Below are 22,761 nucleotides of genomic sequence, written 5' to 3' on the forward strand. Positions count from 1 at the left end.
AATAAGAATGTTTTTGCCTGTGCAGAATATGGAAAGCATGCATCCCAACTATAAATAAACCTTTCATCACTTTCTTTTTTCTTTCACTAAAAATTTGATACCTTGTATGCGATCACAAGACAACATACATTCATACATTTTCATCACACACATATTTTCATCCGAAACCCAAATTTCAGTCATTATATACTACTGAAAACCAAAAGCACATTTCATATACCGAGATGCAAATTAACATGTAAGGAAGATCTCTTACAAGTACAGCACATCCACATTGCTGCTAACAGTCATTCTTGCAGCTAAACTGAAATTTGGTCAAACTACCATCCACAAATGTGCATTTAAGCCTGTCAAGCCTCAAAACTGTACATAAACTTGGAGGACAGCTGGACTGTGATACAACCAAAATACAAAGTAAAGCCTTGGTAGAGAGGGATGACCAGCAAAGCTTCACCATACATTGCACATTCACTGCACACAGATATGATCTGAGATACTTGCAGAATTTAAGAAGAGTACATGTTGTTCAAGCTGAATTAATTTCTAAGAGTTCTGGTTACTCATTTACCTGCAGCATAGCATAGAGCTATCAAACGTCCTTTGAGAAATCATAATTGCAGACTATGTAAATTATGCCCCTGAAGAACAGTGTGGGTCTCATTGACATTGCAGCCTGTCTTTTGCATACAGTAATACAAAGGACACTTTGTGTTACTGCAGTTTTAATGAATCAATATGTTTATATATGACTTAAGCATACAATATCTGAAATATGAGCTACTCTATCATAATCACAAGTACAGTCAAATATTACTTTACTTGAGGGGATGCAAGTCATACTGTTGTAACATCACAATAAACAATATAGAGAGAGGAAAAAACAATTAAACCATGCATAGTTTGTGCCTAATTTCTACAATTTAAGATTGCAATGTAAAACTACATATTTTTGCTACTTTTAAGTCTGTCCTTCTATGTGATAGTAAAATGATTCCTAAATTCTGTGTCATGGCAACACAGTCCATTTATTGTAGATGAAACTATGCTGTCCCATATTCACTGTTACTCATTGTCTGAAGCATCAGGTGGAATAAAGGAAGATGGAAAGGAGATAAAATTACTAGTTTAAAAGTATCCTGCAGTGGATCCTGCATCCTAAAATGCTTCACAAAGTCACATCCACAGAAGACAACTTCGTGCCTTTCTATGACATTAGGGTACTAGTAAAATGCAGCAAACCTTTCATTTTAACACAATTTAGAGAAGAAGGACCTAACTGATAACATCAGTTAGATAACATTAAAGGTAGTCCAATACAGTTCAATTCAGTACTAACCCTCCATTCTTGCATTCCTTTTCTATTTTTCTGAAGAAGTGGCATTTTCAGAAGCACAGATCCTACTTCCTTGAAGAACTGACATCGTGCAGCAATGTATCAATCACCCCAAGCACAGGGCTCAATTTATCTTCAAGTGCCAGTCCACACCGAGCTCATTCAGGGCCCATTACCCCATTCATAGAGTAATGTGCATGGCCTTCAAAAGACAAGTATATGTCTGCCACATAGTATGCAAAATGCAAAATGCAAAATGCTGGTAGTCTCCTGATGCATTTAGAGCACACTCAAGGGACTTTCTTAGTGGATCAGCCACAAAAGCAGATCCAACATCAGGGCCTTGAAGGTCCCAATGTCCCTGCTCGGCACACCCTGCCCACACCCCAGGACCTCATTCCAACCCACAGGGCCATCAACTCCAAATCCAGCAATGCCACAGCAGGACTGGTCTCCAGCCCCCTCCAGCCTTTCACTGTCCAGCCATGGGCCCAGCCTGGCCTGTCCCTTTTCCCAGGGAAAGGACTGATGTCCAGGACCAGGCCTATCCCAGTGCCCCTGGCTGCCTGGCTCTGGGCTGTGGTGGGACAGGTCCTGGCTGCCAGGTCTCCCAGGGAGCCTCAACACCCCCTGCATCCCATCCCCAGAGAGCTGCCAGCCTCACAGTAGCCTGCTACAAAAATGCATAACATGGACCTTAGCAGTATATACGTGGACCTAAGTATATGCAAGGAATATTTCCTCATAGACTTTGCCCTCCAACATGAAATTTAGTTACCATCTCTATCATAAAGAAACAAGCTACGTATTTGCCAAGACTTTAGAAAACAGAAACACAAAGTGAGACTGCACAGAGCAGCAATTAGAGATGGATGATTTTCAAAAACATTCAAGATTGTCAACAGTAGCAACTGCATGTTCTAAATACTCCCAAATACTCCCTAAATGTTTCCATTAAAATGGATTTAAAACATGACTTTTTATGTCCCATTGGACAGAGATTTGCTAGATTCGCCTTCAAAATTTAAAGGAGAACAAGATTTGCTGTTTTGAATACCTTCAATAATTTGCTGGTTTGAGTACCTTCAAAGTGCTGCTTTGAATACCTTCAATACATCAAATGAAGAGGAACTCATGTATTCTTAACACAGGAAAAAAAATCAGTAGAATTCCCCCTTACACATTTACATTTCCATGGGAAGCAAAGCATCTGCACAAAGACATTGGTCATAATATCAAATGAATTGTTATGAACTATAGTCACAAGACATGTTGCAAGTCCTGGACAACCACAGGGGTGGTCAGACCTTAATGGATGCTATTCCTAAAAAGTAAAATGCACAGACTTGCATTTAAAAATTCCGGAATATCATCAAATACCAGCCCTTAGCAACCTCTAAAACCACTAGTGGTCTGGGATATTTTGGGAAAGCAGAGGACAAGTACTCAGGACAGTACAAGAAGCCATTTTGATGCTTCTTGCGTGTGATGTGAAGCAGGGGCCTACAAGAATGTAAAATCTTGAGGATGGGAGGAGAAACACAAATCATGGCCAGTTACTGGTTACTGAAGAAATGTTATCTTTGCGAGTTCAGTAGAAACAGCACAACAAGGAAAAACAGGGAATGTGCATCTCACACTCTTGTGTGAGGTGCAAAAAATAAAACAAAAAATAGCCATAGAAAAATGGCTACTGCTTCTTCAGGGGCAGAGGCCAAGGAATAATGGGATTGTCCAAGTGCCTTCTCAGCTAGGGATGCCACACCTCACCACTGATTCTGGGTGTCCTCAGCAAGTCTTCCTCCTCCCTAGCAGTGACTGAACACTGCTTTTTGATTTGCCATTCACTACATTCTGCAACTCCAACCCAACAATCATACATAAAGTACTATCTTTACAATTTAATTGGGTTAAGTATGTTAGGATTTCAAAGAGCTCTTTATGTGTGTGTGTGCTTTCTGCTCCAGCCTTCCCACATGACAAAATGATTGATACCACAGCAACCACTCAAGAGTAAATGCAGACATAACAGAAGAGTGCAGCATGACAATCTGGGAAAGCTGTAGAATCTCCATCATGAGAGGTCTGAAAGCGAAATGATGGTCCAGGTATACTCAGATCTGCTCTGTGCTTTTTGACTTCTTTTTTATGGTTCTATAGGAAAAAATAAATGCTAATTGAGAAAAAAATGTACTAAAAATCTATAATGGGAAAGGAGACTTTGGAACAGAACTGCAGCTGAAAAATGGTAGTGGTGGTATACATTAGTGCTATCTAGTCATAAGTACTTCTTGTTATTACATTTAACATATGTAAAAATGAGATCTATTATTAAATCTAGCACACCAGTATCAAATAATTACCCAAGCTATAACACTCAACTGTATCAAACATAAGCAAAAACTTCACCTTAAAAAGTTACACAGCTCAGACCTTCTACAAGTCAAAAGGTCATTGGCAATCATCAGTAGGGATGGGCTCAACACAGCAATAGTTAGAAGGCATTAGACAATAGTTGGGTAAAAACATTATTTCATACACAGTTCCTAATAAGTTTTAAATATATAAGTAGCACTGAAAATAAAAAACTGGCTGTTTGCTGCGAGTTGAGATATGCAGTAAGTTAATTAGTAAAAAACCTGACCCTACATATTGCTTCATAAAAGTTATTTGCTCAGTTTGGCTGCATGTGGAATTAGAAAGGTAACAGAACAGCCCATGGCACTCAGAACTACAATTTATAAAACTCACAGTGCATAGTATTAAAACTGGCCTTTTAAAATAGCAAATATTAATCCCATTATTAAACTCCATCTTTTCATCTGTTCAGCAAAGCCCTGTTGAATATAAAAATATTACTGGTAAGTTTTTTTTTAGAGAAAAAAAGTTAACCATTTTAATGGAATTAAAAAGAAATTTATGGGGACAGAATATTGTTGCATCCCGGAGTTTGGATTTAGATTAGGGTTTTTAATTTATGTTAAAATAAGTTCTGCAATCCCGCGTTTCCCCCGTGTTGTCCCCCACCGTGGTTTCTGGCCCCATGTTGCCTGTTGCCGGATTCTTACCCCTGTGCCGCTCCTGTACCCACCCTGCCGTCCGGCCCCGGGAAACCCTGTGCTGGCCACCCCGAGCCACACGATCCCGCTCAGCCCAAGGCTCGGTGCCCACCCCTGCGGGGTTCTCTGGTTGGTCGCTGTTGCTGACATCACCGCCACGGCAGCCGCCCCTATTGGGCGGCAGGCCGTGGATCCTCTCGCCCCGCCCTATCCTGCCGGCAGTCAGGCGCCATTTTCTCCCATGCGAGTGCCGGGAGCGGTCGCGTCTTTCCATCGAACCGCGCCATACGTGACCAATAAACCGTTCCTGCCAAGCACGGAGTAAATGGACAAATTCCTTACCTCTTTGCCGGGTCCCTAGCGCACGGTAACAGAGGCTGGCCAGCCCACGCGCCCGAGACACGGAGCCGTGTCCGGGAACCCGCGGCAGCAAACCCCGGCAGCACGTGGAAGCTATGCCACAGCCGGGCTCCCAAGAGCCGCGTGCAGCCGCGGAGACCAAAAACCCACGCCGCAATTGGCGCCCAATGTGGGGCCAAGGCCAGCGCTGAGCTGATCGTGTGGACGGAGGTTCACCGCGGAGCTCCAGGAACAGCGCCGGGAGCCGCCGCCGCCGGCCAGGGGCCGCGCCGCCGCCAAGGGGGGAGCGCCGCCTCCAAGCCAGAGTGGGCAGCCGGGGAGAGCAAAAACCCACGCCGCAGAATATAATGTTTAAAAATCTCAATATTAACTGCACAGTTGCTGTTGCAAAGAGATGCAACAAAATCTCATACTGAAAAGCACCTATATATTCTACATTTTTTTAGGGAGGAAGATTCAAAACAACAATTATCTTAGGAACAGCACAATTAGAAAGCTGATTGGAAAAGACTCTGTTTGCATAACTTACTAATGTCTGCATATTTTTTTATGTTTCACACAAATTTGTGGCCAAATACACAGAATTATGCTCTTATTCACAAAACTAGAGAAACTTGCCATGCATGTTAAGAGTTTCCTCAGTCTAATACATCAGATTCAGAAAATTTTTGCAACCTACATATTACTATGGCAACTGTTTTGTTTCTTCAAAATGTAAATTAACTTTGAGGCTTTGTTACAAACTCTGTATTTCCTTTGTGTTTGTACATAATTTTTTCTCATATATGGAATCAGAATAGCTTTTTACTTTAAATGGCTACAGTTTATATAAAAAAATAAAGTTACAGTGAGAAGTTGGGATTAAATCAGTTTGTAAACACATCTGCTTAACCTTGACTTTTAAAACTTAACAATAAATAAGTGAAGGAGAAAGCAATCAAACAAATGAGTTCTATGGCACAGATTTCTCTCTTTGACTTTTACAATTATAAACCTCTAGAAAATGAAAATATGCTGCATATTTCAGTCCTTTTCTTGCTCTTTTTACTGCTAATTCCATTGAAAGCCCCCTTACGGGGTTTTTATTCTCTTTTTTGTAACAAAAATTTTAAAATTCTGGAGAAGGAAGTATGACTGCTCTCCTTTTTTATGATGAAAATTGTGTTTTGATATGCCTCTCTAGTTCTGGACAGATGTACTAAGTTCAAGAACCTGACTGCCTTAAGATGCACCGGTGTCTACAGTTCCTGTTACAGTGAACATTACAGGAATTATGTAAGCCCAGAGATAGATCTGACATCTTCATCACCATGTAAGAGAGTCATAGCATCAGAATGAATCTGAAAGAAAAGCTATTCCTTTTAATTTGACTCCAATTTCTTGTCTGCTGAAAAAAAGAGAATAGCAAATCTCAACTTGTGAACTGACAAGAATTTTCAATCTACTCATTAAAATACCTGCAGTAAATAGAGACATTCAATACATTTTACACCATTACTAAATATATATAATTTCTATGAACTGAGTTCAATATTAAAAATTTTTATAAATCTAATGCATTTTAGCTCTTATCATAATGGAGCTCACAAAAGAGAGGAAGAAAACTTTAAAACATGACAATACAATAAAACACACGTGAAAATGTGGGAGGTTAACAACATATAAAACTTGGTCTCCCTGCCATGGGCATCTAAGCAACCTGGTCTAGTAAAAGGTGTCCCTGCTATGGAAGGGGATTGAAATAGATCATATTTAAGGTCTCTTCCAACCCAAACCACTCTATGATTCTGTGATCTGTGCTGTCTTCCTAAGAGAACAGTTGCCCAGAGGTTTGCAACCAAGTAATCTAGAAAAATAACCATCTAGCAAAGGCAAATGACTTATAAAAAGGGCATAAAGCCCATGTTCATCCTAGTTCTCTGTCAGTACTAGAAAAAAAAATCAGACTATATTCTAACAAAATTAAATCAGGATACTGGTAATTCATTAGCTACTACACAAAACCCTAATGCCAAGTGAACTAGATCATGCAGCCTGCCCTATTCTAAGCTAAAAAATAGACTGAAACAATTTTATAATGGGTGAAGGGACAGTCAAGGCTATACTTATAGTTATATAAGCACACAGACAGTGGGAACATGGAATTTATTTCTAAGAGAGCCTAGAATCCAGGGGAAAAAAACCCCACAGTGTTCAGAATCATGAGATCCCTTGACCATTTCCTTTTTTGTCCATGTTCACCTGGGTGCATGCAGAAGGAAGCTGCATTCTCTTCAGAGAGCATGAAAGAGAGAAACCAAAAGTAGACAAGAACTACTAAAGAAATTCAGCATCGAGATGATGAAAAGCATTATGCTTCTGAAGAGACACTGAAGAGAAATGATATTTCATAACTTCTGTTATTTTAACTACTTGCTCATGTATAATTTAACAATCTTTTTCTTGCACTTCTTCTGTGAACAGATAGCGTCTCTAGACTTGTTAAGTGACTGCAAAGATACGGTTCTGGCTCTAGATAAAGCCTAAGTGCATAATTAAGTAGAAGCACATACTACTAACACTAATAATTTCACTGCATTAGAGTATGTAGCTACACAACAGATAATTTTTAGGGTCTGTGGAATAAGAAAAATAGCCTTACTTTACCATCAGGAAACAGTGTCATCAGGACCTGCAGTGCCCAAGTATGGCACAAGGAACTGTAGTGTGGAGCAGAACCTTCCCAGTTAAATACATTTTTCAATCAGTTGTTTTGAAAGAGTTTCAGTATGGATTATTTACCTCATACACCTTACAGATGGAAAGGACACTTTCCCAGGTCAATAAACCAAGGCAAAAATATACCAAAGTAGAACCTCGATGCTGCACAGGAGCATAGATGAAAACAGCAAGAAGTTCAACATAACTTCAATGGAGACAAGATTTAATTCCCAACATCAATCAATCATATTTTTCCCTTCAACTTTCATACCTTACAGATTTACTTTCTTAAGGTTGTTACCAAAGTTTGAGTTTATTTAAGTGAAAAGTCATGTGTGGTTTGCAAAATGCTTTTGGGGTCCAAAAAGTGCAACAAAAAAGAAAAACTGCTGCTAATTAAGCATATAACACCTTTTTTTATAAATATGTAACAGTACACATGATGCCTATATATCATTACTAAATGGATATTTGTCTAGCTATGAATTAACCAGTAATTATAATAAATCTCTTGGGCCTTGACATTAAATTAGTAGGCGGACATGGCCACAAAATGCTCAATACATGTTTTATCATGCAGTCTCTAACTGCAGGTAATGGGAGTTCTTGGGTCTTCAACCCAGATGAAAATCATGTCACTATTCACTAAATAACAGATAAAATACATGTTTAACATTTTAATTATCTTTAGGGAAGACATAGGACTTATTAGAATAATAAAATACAAGAAGTTTTACTAAAATGTTAATCAAAATAATGGAAAGTTGAAAAGAGTCAACAAAATGGGGCTATTACTATATTCTACCAAAGAAAATAACACACAGCAAAGTGATTTTTATCTTTAAAAGCTTGCATCTAAAACTCGTCAGCATCCATTATAATTCCATAAAATAAGATAAGGCAGCATCTGGTACAATCTATATAGTTTTATAGCCAAGTACACAAAAATGCTTAAAACAGTTCCAAGATCTTTTCACAATAAATGAAGCTGAAGACTCTTTACTTCCTCTACCAGCATGTATTATAAAAACAAAGGCAAAAGCTAGAACAAAAGAGGAATAAAAAAAAGCATTCATTTTTCTTAATGACTAAATAATACTTTTAAAGGATTAACAGATAATGGGGACCTGCTGATGCACAGGAAGAGAAAGTATCTTCAAAAGCATTTTAGTTTAATCTCAATTAGTTCATAGCCATAAGCAAGGTGATACTCAAGCACTGACCATTTCAAACAACTGTTTGATTCTCTTGAGGCTAAGTCTATTCCCAGATTCACAATGCACATCTCCAAAATGTGCAACTCTGAGTAATGGAGCACAGGTTTGTTTTTTTTCCCCTCCTTAAAGCCATAAATTTGTATTGAAAGAATAATGCAGGAAAAAAAAAAAAAGTAATTTAATACAATAAAAACAGTAGCAAATTTCAAAAGATATCATATAACATAATTGTCAGGATTAATTAGCAGTCAACACAAAACCACACGAAATGCAAGTGCTTTTTCAAAAGCTAGTGTAAAGGGACAAAGAAATTTTAACTTGTCATATAGTAACTTAAAAAAACTTTTATTTTTTGTCTTTTAAGAAACATTAGTGCTGCTCAAGAAAACAAGAACTAGTATCCAGCTCCTCTATATCTCTAAGCAGAAAACTTGGTAATGTGTAACTGTTCCACAGACACAAAATAATTCCACACAAAACTTGCTCCAAGCACAAGCTATGGACTATGAATATATTTGGATTGCATGTCAATGTTTGGGGAGAGATGGAGGGGATTTAGAGATGTGTTCTATGAGAAGCTGCTGGAAGCTTCCTCTGTGTCCAAGGAAGCCAGCGCCAAGAGGTTCCAAGATGGACACACCGGTGGCCAGCAGCATCCAAAAAAGAGAGAGGCATGAGAATTATGGGAGAGAAACAGACAGCCCTGTTGACACCAAGGTCGATGAAGAAGGGGGGAAGGTGCTCCAGGTGCTGGAGCAGAGATTCCTGTGAAGACCATGGTGAATCAGCTGTCCTCCAGCAGTCCATGGGGATCCACAGTAGAGCAGAGATCCACCTGTAGCCTCTGAAGGACCCCTCCATGCTAAAACAGAAGGATAGATGGATGCCCAAGGCCTTATGGGAAGCCAGGAGCAGACTCTTGGCAGGACCTATGGATCCAGGGAGAAAGGAGCCTACGCTGCAGCAGTCTGTCCCTGATTGACTAACCCCATGGAAGGACCCATGCTGGAGAACTTTGTGGAGGACTGTCTTCCATAGGAGGGACCCCATTCTGGACATGAGGAAGAGTATGAAGAGGAAGGAGCAACAGAGGCAATGTTTGATGAATTGATTGCAACCCCTCTTCTCCATTCCCCTGTACCAATCAGGGGAGAAGGCAGAAAAATTAGGAGCAAAGTGAAGCTCAGGAAGAAGGGAGTCAAGGGGTGAAAGTCTTTTAAGATTTGGGTTTGTCTCTTGTGACTCTACTCTGATTTTCATTGGCAATAAATTAAATTAATTCTACCCTGAATTAATTCTTTATTAAGAAGAATTTGTCTGTGATGGTAATTAGTGACTGATCTCTCTCTGTCCTTATATCAACCCACAAGCATTTCTGTCAGCACAACTTGCTAATTTTCTTTTTTGCTACCAGATTTGGAGCTACACAGACATTAAAAATTGGACAGTACCGCATCAAGATACACACCACTGCAGACTGCAATGAACACAAAGCTTTTAATCACCCATAGCACCAAACAGGCATATGTTAGCAGAGAACTTTACGAAGCCATTTGCAGATCACCCTGTTGTGGGGCAGGTTCTGTGTTTCCCATACCAGAGGTCAGAGCAGCCATGAACGTCACAAGCAGCCACAGGATAACCTGGAGATAAGCCCTTCCCATGCTGGGGTAACAAGAGCAGACTGACAAAAACAAACAATCCTTAACACAAATCTACATCTTATAAGAAATACCAGAATGTGAATTAGACTAATATATCTACTTCACTGTTCATTGAACATGAAGAAGTACAAACAGAGCACAGTCCTGATTCAGGACAACTTTGAGTCCTAAATACCTTGCAAGATAAACAGTACTTAAAAAGTAACCTTCATTTACATGAATCATGGTATTTTCTGTTACTCTTTTTTATTGTCTGTTTTCAAATTATATCTTCAATTCAAAAAAAAAAAAAAAAAAAAGTATGATTTAGCTAATAAAATACTTAAAACACCAGCTGATTTCTTGGATTTTTTTTTTTTTGTTCTCTGATACTTTCAGACCCTAAGATAATTTCTCATGAGCCTATTGACTTCAGCAGCCAACAGAAAATTGCCCTGAAGTTAGATGTTTAAATATCTTTCACCTTCTTAAGTTTTAGGTAAATGCACATTTCAGAGACTCAGACTTCAAGGGACTTCAAGAAATCACCCAGTCCACCTGTCTGGTTCAATTTAAGAATACTGTTCCCAACAGACAAGATTGTAATCTGAAAATAAAACTCTCCTATTCCACAACTTCTCAAGAAAATCTATCTCAATGCTTAACTGTTCTTGCCAATAGCAAGTTCTCCCTAAAGCACCAGCACAAATCTGTCCTGCTGCAACCTTTCCCAATGTCTAGCTTAAATTTCCCTCAAATCAGTTTGCATTCATTGCTTCTTATGATCTCCCTACTTTACAGAAAGGATGGTTTGTTATTCTCAAGGTAGAATTTTACCCACTGAAATCTCCTATCATGCTAGTAATCTCTAAACTTGGTAACACTAGTGTCTTAGTTCTTTTTTCTAGGTCATATCTCCTAAAGATTTAGCTATTCCCTTTGTTCTCCTGTGGATCCACTTAATCTTTTCTCATGTGTGATTGCAGTTAAACAGGCAGACTTTGAAATACCACAAAGCTGTGTGGAACATTAGAAAGAAGCTGAGGTTCAGAAAATACTTGCCCATTACAAGTAATTTTTTTTACCTGATAAATTAATACATTTTCCTTTCCTTTATATGGTCAAAAATAATACATCACTCATGTAAAAACACACATTAGTACACGATCTGCCTTAAGAAAATATTAGTACTGTTTATTTCTATATTAATTTCCTGTTTGGACATACTCCGAACATGTTACTCATTGCTTCTCACAAGACTAACAATAATTGGTAGGAAGATCTATTGCTCTGAGTAAGATTTACTTGTGAACTGATGTGGTGCCAAAGGTAAAATATGATGAATAGGCAGATTCACTATGGCGTGTTGGATTTCTAGAACAAGCACAGAAAGCACATTTATGCAAATAATAGGATTTTATTAAACTGAACTTACTATCACTATGGGTTATAAGTAGCACAAGGATATTATTTCTAACAAAAATAAATCTTAGCTAAAACGCAGTACTGGGTGGGATAGATACCTCAGTTGGCCAGTCATACTCAGCTGAATGATCAATTCCAACTGGGTTATCTAAATACTACCATAAAACAAATACTGTTATTTTAATTAGTACAATTGTGTTGCATCTTTTCTTCATGTGATTATAAAGAACTCTTTTTTAAATATATACACAAAGAGAATAATTTTACCTATATTTTGACCAGTGAATTTAAAAAAAATATGGCTTCTCTCAGCAATATTATATTGAACTCAACTTGTAAGTAAATGATTTTTTTTTTCCATTTGGCCTTTTTAGTTCAGTTTCAAAAAGTCTCAGTTGTGTGTGTCTTGTTTGGACAGTTTAATATTTGATACAGTGTATGCCTGCTAAGAAACAAGAAAAATAAATATTAACCAACAGATCTAAAAAGCATGCACTTTTGTATGATGTGACTCACACCAGTCTATAATACTGCCTTTAGGAACAGGTGGTGCTGATAAATGCTGAGAAAGGTCAATAATTCATCACTTGTGCTCTTGGGCTATGAAAACAGGCAATTTTAAAAAGGCTACTGAAAAATCTCTTACTAATGGCTTTTTTTAACTTGCTCAGTTTAGGAAAACCAGGAGATTTATACCATCGATAGTGCAGTTCCCTGTGAAAACATACAAGTCGTTCATATTAAACACCCAAAGTGAAAGACTATTCCAAAGCTTCCTCCCATGGGCAGAAAACCTGTCAGACTCCCCCTCTTGGTACATTCCAGCACAGCAGATGCCACATAGAGAACATCTTTCCTGCCTCCCTGAAAAGAAAATGATTGAGAATTTTGTCTGCATTGTTTTCTTTCACTGCTACTCTTCTCTAATCCTATTGAAAAAAAACAAAGGAAAAAAAACAATGGACTGGAAACATAAAAAAATTTCAAATACAAAGATATTTTATCTTAAAGCAGGACCTCCTCTCATTTTTCTGCAGCTCCAATGTGCCACACACCATCACATAGCCACTGAACTGGGTCTTAATTCTATTTAGTTGCCATAAAACTATACCAAAAATGCAAAGAAAGACTGGATACCTTTCACATTTTCTTTCCCATTCAAGCCCCTATTCAAGCTTAGGGCTTTTCAATCACTGATTCTGTTTCCTAGATAGGAACAGTAAACCTTCCACTTCTGCATTTTGTACCTCTCTCTACCCTGATGTCCTGCACTGAAAATGTCATTCATATCTGCCTCTTCACAACACCCGTCCAAAAAATGTATGGAAGACAGACAGTAGAAAAAAATTATACTACAGTGCATTAAATGTAACAAACTCTTCAGCAAATTTGCAGCTGGGACACACTGTCCTCTACTCAGTTTTGCTATATATAGGTAACATATGCAGCACATCTGGTATGCAAGGTATCTTACTGTTTTGAGAAACAGTTAAAGCATAAAAGGGAAAACTGAAAAAATAAAACAAAACAAACCTTCCTCCCCCCCCCCCACTATATTCTTAAAGTAATTATCTTTCTGCATTTAACTGGTTCAAGTATTTTTTTGTTTTAAACATAAAAGAAAAATTAAAAGATAGCAATATTATCTGTCATACTAAGTCACATTCAAGTTCTTTCTAGGAAAATTTTGAGGGCCAAAGGCTCAAAACATTTTAGAAGATAACAGCTCCTTTCCTCAAAAGGTTTTACACAGCAGTCAACATTAGCAATACCAGCTTCCTCAAGCCATCAGGTTATATGAGCAGAAAGCTCTTTAAAAAATCATCTTGGGTACACTCTCAGTAGACATTTTCAAACATTAGCAGAAGTAGCAGAGTTCTTTGGGATTACACAGCTAAATAGAATATGTGTCTTATTATTGTCAGTGTCAAAATGTACATGCTACAACCAAAAATATGCATAAAGCTTTTTCTGTAGTTTTAGAGCTGGATAAAGTATTTAAATCTGTATAAAAAGTGACAGAAAAAAAAGATATTAAGTATAAACTTAGGCAACTGATTATGTAAGACTGCATTCTTTTTTAAAAAATTGCTGTAGTATTTTCCACTATTGTGACAATAATTCCTATATATAGAAATGACACAGAAGTGCCTACAAGTGTAACCAATAATTGCTAATTTTTGCTTGAGGGAAAAAAAAGATAACTATGAAAATTTTGCTAAACAGGTGCCTTATTCATATATATATAAGTATACACTAAAGTGGCAGAAATGATACTAAATTTTGGTTTATAGCCATAATCATCTGATTATAAAAGAAGTACTGGAATTCTCTTGTCTCAGCTACTGCAGTGTATCAGCAGAAAATCACCTTATTTTACAGAGCTTACTGAACATCTACCCAACAGATTAGGAATCTAGTTTTGGGATCTGAATATTCCAATCCCCTATACTTTAAGAAAGATTCTTGAGATTTAATCTGCTTCCATGCAGTGCCTCTCCAAACAAGGCTAACATCACCCAAATCTAAACCATTCAAAACATCAACACACCTTTTGGTAAACTAGACATTTCTATCTCCTAATGAACTATCAACACACAAACAAAGCTTTAAAGTATATCCAGGGCTGTAACACACCTTGGCTGCCATGTACACATACCCTTCTTAAGTTACTCCATAACTGCCCTACTTTCCACGAGACTCAGAGACACATTTAGAAACTGTATCCTTTACCTTTCCCCATCACTGCAGTGTCTGAATGGTTAAAACCTTTTACTATATGAAAGAGGTCCTTGTCAGGGGCAAAGGATTTCTCACAATTGATGGGGTGTAACATCAACTCAAATGTTTTTCATTTCTCTTTGAATAAATGTGTTAAACAATATTAGATAATGAATCACCTAAAATTAGATGTGGGTAGTGAATATACTTGGTTACTTTTAATTTTCAATAGTCTGTGCAAAAAGTTTTAGATACTGAAATTTTAAACACTCCATACTGACTGCAGCTGACTAGAGTATGTTAAACTGCTTTGCTTGAAGATCAGACAGGCATGGGACTGCAATTATATATCACAATACCCTTTTCTGGGTTCACAGCTCTATTCATCTTTTAGAAACACTGAAGGACAGATTGGACATAGGGGAACGGATTAGCCACAGGGTGACCTGTATTTTCACACAAAAGCCTAAGTGTGGAAAAATGGCACCCTGTGTTACCCATTCTTTACTTCCTGAAAAAAACATATTCATGAAAATAGACATTTAAACAGCTCTTTCCCACTCATCTCAGAACAAGTGTTCATTGTTTCTTAACACCATTTATACAGTAGTAATGTAATGCTACTACTAAACCGCCTCAATTCACAAATGTATATAAAAATATTGAAGAATTAAGTCAAGACCACTTCAGCACAGGAACTAAAATTAAATCAACACGAAATTAACATTAAATATGAAAAAAAAAATCTAAGTTGCCTGTTGCAACATACAATTTCATATTTATGAATGGGGCTGAAGGAGGGTTTGGTTCTGGTAATAAGTTTCAGCTGGATGTCATGGAAGTTCTACACACTAGTCATGCAGTAGCCATGCAGTACAACTGAAATTATAAAAATACATTGTGTTAATAGGTCATAAGAGCATAACCTACCACACAACATCAGTAATTCAAAGTGAGTAAAAGGAAAATGAACACAGAAAAATACATGTAGTAATTATATAATTTTGTATGAAGTGTAGATTATGGCAGTTTTCTGTTAAAATCCATCTCTGGAAAAATAATAAGCAGTAAATATTTTGAAACATGAAAAAATGGAAAGAATATCCATTAATAAATCAGGTTTGAGCTTTAATTAATTTTACATGTCATTCTTCTTAAATCAGTTGTCCTGCATACAATAGAGATGCTTGGTGTATGGACTTGTACCAACTTGTCTCAGGAGATAGGTGTTATCAGCTAATCTGATCAAGCAAGTCAAACTGGTAGGTTATTTGAATGTTCCTCAGGACAACAGAAAGTTATCCTTCTGCACAAGCAATAATCAAATTAAAATGTCCAAGCATTTAACTTAGGAATTGACCACACAGCTGAGTTACAAACAGCAAGCCTGTGTAGCTCATTAGGCTCCAATGGGAAATTAATCTTTTTGCCAGGAAATCAACAGTCTAACATCATGTGCAATGAGACATAGCATTCCTAACTTTTTATAAAATTATAATGTACAGGAATAACTCTGACATCAGAAAACTATTTCAAATCTTATGAAGGTAGTGAGGTAATCTCACATGTGTTCTTCTTTATACATATTTACTTAATAAACTAGTTCTTTCCTCACAATTTTTCTCTTTGTTTTCTTATTGAAAGTAACATAAAACACCACGTTCAAAAATGAAAAAAAGTAAATGTAAATCTTATTTTGTAAACTGCTTACAAGACGTAGTTTAAATCCAGTGTTATTTATTTCTCATTCTTTTATATGCCTTCATTTAGATATCTTATGCTTAAACCACTCACTCTTATTGGATATTTTAAAAGTTCTTCATAAAAAAAATAGCTCAGTCATACCATGCAGACTTTCATTCAACTCCACCAAACTATTCAGTGTCTCCAGGGAGGAGGAAATAGATACACTGCTGAAGTAATTGTATGGAAAGGGCCAAAATGCTATCGTGGAGATTATCACCTGTCAAGAAAAGTCTGACAGCTGTCCCAATATATGCAATTTACAGTCAGTATATAGCTCTCATTGCTAAAGAAAGCAGAAATTGTTTCGGAACAAATATAAACAAACTGATGTAATTAAGTTTTCCAACAAGCTGAAGAGCTTCACTTTGCTGTCTGCAGTCCATGTTAAAAATGGTTATAATTGCTAGAAAAATGTAGAATGTGTTAAAAGTCCTTCATGTTCCACTATGGGATCTGTTTTTATATAATAATTTGCTAGCTTTCTATTCCTAAAAGGCAGGATGCAATATTTTAATGGAAACAAAATGCTGCTTCTTTTAAGGATTTTTTACAATAACACAGACCTCAAGCCCTAAAGACTGAAGAAGAAAATATCAGTATAATGGCAAATAGAGTAAAAAAATAGCCTGAAAGTCTGCAAAATCTCCTCAAAACAGGCCATATCATTAGACAGATATATAAAAATACAGTTGTCTGAGCATTTGAAAAGAATGTTAAATAAGTCACTATGTGGGAGGCATTGCACACAATGCAATTACAGCATGGGTAGGCTTCGTAAAGGAGAAATCTTTAGCACTGGAGGTATCTGAATAATGTTCCTAAATTAACCAAATCAGGCAAATCAGAGTTTATTAATTTCAGAAAAAAAAAAATCTGTGAAAACACAGAGTCTCATGCTTTGCTTAGACTGACACTAAATTAAAATCAGTACTGACGCTTCAGAGGTTGCAAGGTAGTCACTTTGCCCAGCCTTGAGTGAAACTTTGTCCCAGTCACAAAAAAGTTTTTTCCCTGCTTTACACAGCCAGCATTCCAAGCTGAGCTTGGCTCCTTTTTCCTCCAGCTATATCCTCAACTATATTACAGTGGTAAAAAAAGAAAAAATAGGTTCACCAAAACCCCCATATTGTTGTGCTATCTTTGTTAACACTGCTTAAAAAAACAGAACTGGTCTTTTCCATACACCATGAAATATATATATACATTTTTCAGGATTCACACTTGAATCTCAGACTAGAATTTGCTATACAAGTAAAAAGCTAACTAATTATTTTAGCAATAGGTGTAAAAAAAAAAAAAAATACTAATTTCCTGAGGGAAGAAAACAGAAAAGAAGCAATACAAGGTTTACTTCCCAAGAAAAGTCCTCTACTCACTTAGGCAAACATTTTTTCTACCCAATTCAAGTAGGAAAAAAACTAAAAAAAAGATGAAAGCTTGCCTCACAATTCAAATTATTTTCTCATGTAAATTGTAATCACAGTTTTCTAAACACAAGGTGGTAAAAACAGAAGCCTTGAAGCCACGCAAAGGCCTCTTCCCGTTTCGGGGCAGTGAGGAGAAGGAAGACGCTGAATGCCCAGGATTTGCTCTGCCCTGCCCTTTCCATAGAACTTTAGTGCCATCTATTGAAAATGTACTGAATAAGGAAGAGGCAAAGGATGCCTATTGATTTGGTATAAAAATAAGACGTTTACTTGTTAAGGGTTTTTTTGGTTTATTAATATTCCCATGATGACTACTCTTTTGTGGTCATCTGATAGCAACAAATATTTTCTATACACTATACATGCCCCAAAAAGAAATGAGACGTCAGCTAAAACATCAAATATAAACATCATACAGATTTCATATATATATATATATATTTATATATACATATAATATATATACATTTACCAAAGATGTAAATCTAAGCCTATCTATTATCTAAAGCAACAAAACTGAGAAGGCTTAAACGGAAAGGAAAAATAGCGTGAAAGCATTGCTGTAAATAGAACATACTGGAAACAGTAAAAATAATTAAGGCATCTCGTAAAGATCTTAGTATTAAAGAACAGGATATGTAGACATGCACATACAATTACCTTCTTTAAGAAACTGTGAGTGGATGACAAATATAAGAAAACAGCAGATCGCTGCTCCTGCTAGTGCCCATAAAGCTTTCAAGAGCTGCATCTCGGTCTGAAACTCAGTAAATACCCAGAAAGTCACACAATGAATTTCCACAGCGATGCATCAACGCTTCCCTCTGTGCGCCAGGCGCGGCGGCTCCCGGCAGGGACCACACTCCCGAGCAGGGCGGGCGAGCCCGGGGCTGCGGAGGAGGGGCCGGGGCTTCACACCCCGCGCGGGGGCAGCGGCAGCGCCGCGCTCTCCTCGCCGAGGCAGCCGGCGCGGGGCCCCATGAATCAGCGCTCCGTCTCCGCGGGAGCCGCGGCGAGCCGGCGGCGGGGGCAGGGAGCCGGCAGTGCCGGGCAGGGTTGCGCAACAGCGCCCGCTGCGCCGCGGGGCCGCCGCCGCCGCTCAGGGCGCGCCGCCGCCGGCCGGTGCGGGGCGCGCAGGGGCCGGGCCCTCCCCGCCGAGGCTTCGCGGGAGCCGCTGCAGCATCGCCGGGCTGCGGGTGCCGCTCGCTCGTCGGGCCGCTGCTCCGCTGCTCGCTGCCACGGCTTGGGGAGGAGAGAGCGAACGGGGAGGGGAGGGAGCGGGAGGGAGGGATCTCTCTTTACTGCAACTTCTCCCGGCTGGCGGCAATTTGTTGCACCCCCTTCCTCCTCCCCCGGCTCGGAGATGCTCTCCAGTGCGGGTGCGAGGGGCGGGAGGGAAGTCAATTCAGCCCGCCGTCCCTGGCAAACACGGGGCCGCTCGGGGGCTCTCGCACAGATCGCTGTTCTGCCTTTGGGCTCGCACCTCGGCCGCCGGAGCTCCTCGTCTCCCGGCCCCGAGAGGTCCCCCAGGTGCCGTGGCTGGCCCCGCTCCCTCGCCCGCCGTCCGCCCGCGAGGTCGACCCTGTCCCGGGGCCGCGCCCCGGCGGTGGCACCGCAAGGCGCCCCCCGAGCAGCCGCGCCGGGCTACGGCGGGCTCTCTCAGTCTACAGGTTGATGCCTCCGCTGCAGAAATCCCCGCGGAAAACAGGAGCGCAAATGAAAGACTCTAATAAATCAGTGTGAGAAAAAAAGGAAAAACAAAAATCAAACCGAAAAAAAAAAAAAAAAAAAAAAAAAAAAAAAAAAAAAAAAAAAAAAAAAAACAAAAAAAAAAAAAAAAAAAAAAAAAACCAAAAAAAAAAACCAAACCCAAACAACCCGGAACACCAAGGCTGTGATTTGCCACCCTCCCACTCCAGGGGAAGGAGCCTGCCGCGGCCACCGGCTGCCGTAGAGCAGCCGGGCGGGGGGGGCGGGAAGGCCGGGGCGGTGCTGCGATGCGGGGCCGCTCCGCGGGGACTGCGCGCTCGGCCCCGCCGTTGCGGGACGCGGTGTAGCCGCGGCCAGGGGCAGACGCGGCGCGGCGCTCCGCACCCGGGGGCCGCCCCGACGGCCGGAGCTGCCCGGTCAGGGCACCGAGCTCGGTGCGCACAGGCGGCCGGCGGCGGCTCGGCGGTGCGGGGCAGGGTAGGGTTAACAGCCCCACACCGAAGTGCTGCCGGCCGTACAGGAGGCTGCCCGAGCCGGGCCCCCTCCCGCGCAGGCGGTGCGGCTCCGCGCCTCTCGTGTTCAAACGCCGCTGCTGCGCCGCGCAACCTCCGCTACGCGTGCGTGTCCCGCAGCGCGGCCGGCGCTGCCCCGCGGGGCGGAGCGAGCAGCGGCCGCGTAATGCGGGAAGAGGGGCTCCAGCAGCGGAGGTGCGGGCAGGGCAGGTGCGGTTCGCAGCCCCGCGGAGGCTGCGGGCAGAGGGCTGGCGGCCAGAGCGCCCAGCGGCCTCGGCGGGGCGGACGGTGCTATGGCCGGCACAGCGGAGGGTCCTCCCGCCGTGCAGCTCCGCGACACGCTGGAAGTCGCGGGGCTGCTCGGGCTGGCTGTAGGTTCACTGCACAACAGTGACAACGACGGCAACGCACCGACGTGAGCTACCCCGGTTTCTCCGGGATAGACATGCATAGTTTTGGAGACTTAAACCAAGTAAGGGAATACGTGTACGCTGAGAGCTTTTTTTTTCACTGCACCTTGGTTACGTCTGCATTTATGATGTCGATTGGGGTTTTGTTTTTTTGGTTTATTGGGTTTTTTTTTTTGTTTTGTTTTTGTTTTTAATATTTCATATTTAAATATTTGCTTAATTTTAAGAAACCAGGACAGGGTTTCCAGATGCTTGAAAGGACAGATTAATAAAAGGTCAGTATTTTTATTGGGCAAACATCTCCCATGCTGTTGATGATGTGTCTTAAACTCATCCCTATGCTTTTTCATTTTTCACAGATAGCACAGAGAAACATTAAAAACAACCATCTTTTGAATTTTAAACTTCGCATAAATCCCTATAAACCCATGTATTGTATTTACTATATTTGAAGATTACAGCAATGCAATGTTAAAGCAATGTCATAGCTACACTAGAGAAATTCCGCTGTAAATCATTCATTCTGAAATGCACACTTCGGTGAGAAATTTGCCATGCTTGGGCACAGTTCAAGTTGGGTTTTGTTTGTTTATTTGTCTTCTGGGTGAAAGAAAAAAGTGTCAAGTAGCTAAAGAAAATTCACACTTTTTATACTTAAGCAAACAAATCTTTCTCCCCCTTGCCCCCCACTGACATAGCAGCTTTAAAATCCACAGGTAACTTTAAAATCCACAGGATTTTAAAAGTGTCAAACTTTGGAGTTTACACAGTCTGCAATAACTATCTTTTAGTCTGAAAACATTTAGAGAAAAATCCTCTGAAAAATTTTACTCATTGCTTTCCTTTTTGACTAAAAAATCCACACAAAAATCCACTGTCAATGGGTCAGAAGCCCCAACAGCTTGTTCCTTGCTCCTTTTGAGGTGCAAGATGGTGCTTTCTCTCATTTTAAACTAATCTTACTTCTTTGTGCTTCTGAATTAGACAAATACGCCTGGGTTTCTGTGGCCTTTAGGTCAGACCCTTCATAAACAAAACATCAGAACATTGTGCTCCCTGGCTGCAGCGGAGTCACTCTACTTGCACACTAGTGGAAGTGGGAACAAAATCTGGTTCAGCGCTCACACTGTACAGACATATTTAGTCTCATAGCAACAAAGAATTCCAGAAGACTTCTCATATGAGAGGACAGTGGTACCTGGCAACGCCACTTGCTATACTACATATGGTTCACTCTCAGTTTTGTGTTTTCTAAATAGCTTTGGACTTTTCAAACAGGGTGAGTACTATTCAAAAATACCCATCTTCAGTTTCTTTACTTGTTACCTGCATAAAGATTTATAAATATTAAAGATAACTCAAGTTACCCGTGTAGACTTTTCTGGAAGACTTTTCTGAGTAAATTCCACTGATAAAAATCCCCCCTTATCTTTCAGCCGATTAAGATTTGCATCCCCAACTAATGGAATAACACCTGTCAAACAATTTCTGAGCTGCTTAGGCCATAACAGATTTGCAGACCTATCTCTGCATTTCCAGGTTTTGTCCTGACCCCATTCATCTTCGCAGCACAGAGGCAAAAATCTGTGATCCTAGCAGTTGCTCCTTCTAGGGAACCACTCCACAGGGGTTTTCCCCATTGTGTTTTAAAGTTGAAGGAGCAATGCTCAACACCTGAAAGCTGGTAAAGGATGGTGATGGTGTTGGCAGACATTTCTGATGTAGAAGGCTTTTGTAGCTGGGAAGAGAAGTGAGGAATACATTTTCCTGATGATCAGGGAGCAACAGCAAATGTGTAAGAGACAGAAGATCTTCTGAAATCTTAACAAGAAAGCAGCAGAAAAATGAAGTGCATAATTTTCAAATGTGTGTTCTCTTTTGGGAATATAGTTCTTTTCACCAAAAATTCAGTTGAGTTCTACAGAATTACTAAAACTGGAATTCGGTAGCAAAACCAGCAGCCTTTGCTCAAGTATAGAGACTTCAAAAAATTATCTATACTCTGCATTTAATTTTGTGAAAAGATTCTACCAGACTCTGTAAGATTTATTCTTCACTACTGAGATATTTTATAAATAAAGATGTGCTAAAATTCCTGAAAAACAATTATGATCAGATTGTATTCCACATACCTAGAAATAAAGTCGTACTATTTCCAGCTGTGTCAAATGCCTCTTGCATAATTATTTTATTCCTGTTCATGCAATAAGCCCCCAAATTATGCATGGCCAATGCAGATCTAAATGCGGGAGCACAAGATGTGATGTTAGCCTATTTTAAGTAATGAATTTGGAAACTACTTCTGGCTTTGGAAAAAAAAATAGAAAATACAATAGCTATTATTAGGTTATTTAGACCTAACTTTCTCCAATGCCCACTGGATTTCATTTTTGTTACTTTTGAGTTACTCAGGCAATAGTCTGTCACCAGCCACTTGAGGTGATTATTCCAGCCCAGTGGTTCTCTCAGCTGGAATGTTTCTCCTGATGCTAAGTTTA

General features: G+C 39.8%; 1 protein-coding gene across 4 annotated transcripts in view; it reads right to left on the reverse strand.

The window, feature by feature from the left end:
- The window catches only part of TAFA5 (TAFA chemokine like family member 5), a 403,321-nt gene that overhangs the window by 270,770 nt on the left and 109,790 nt on the right, over positions 1-22,761 (reverse strand). The window contains exon 1 of one of the 4 annotated variants that reach the window (XM_053943954.1): positions 18,292-18,666. The exons of the other annotated variants lie outside the window; for them this stretch is intronic. Coding sequence (XP_053799929.1) covers positions 18,292-18,382 — 91 coding nt within the window. The 5' untranslated portion in view covers positions 18,383-18,666. Of the gene's footprint in view, positions 1-18,291; positions 18,667-22,761 lie in introns of those variants that run through there. 4 annotated transcript variants of the gene reach the window in all.

This window comes from Vidua chalybeata, chromosome 5, assembly GCF_026979565.1.
Source record: "Vidua chalybeata isolate OUT-0048 chromosome 5, bVidCha1 merged haplotype, whole genome shotgun sequence".
NCBI classification, from domain to species: Eukaryota; Metazoa; Chordata; class Aves; order Passeriformes; family Viduidae; genus Vidua; species Vidua chalybeata.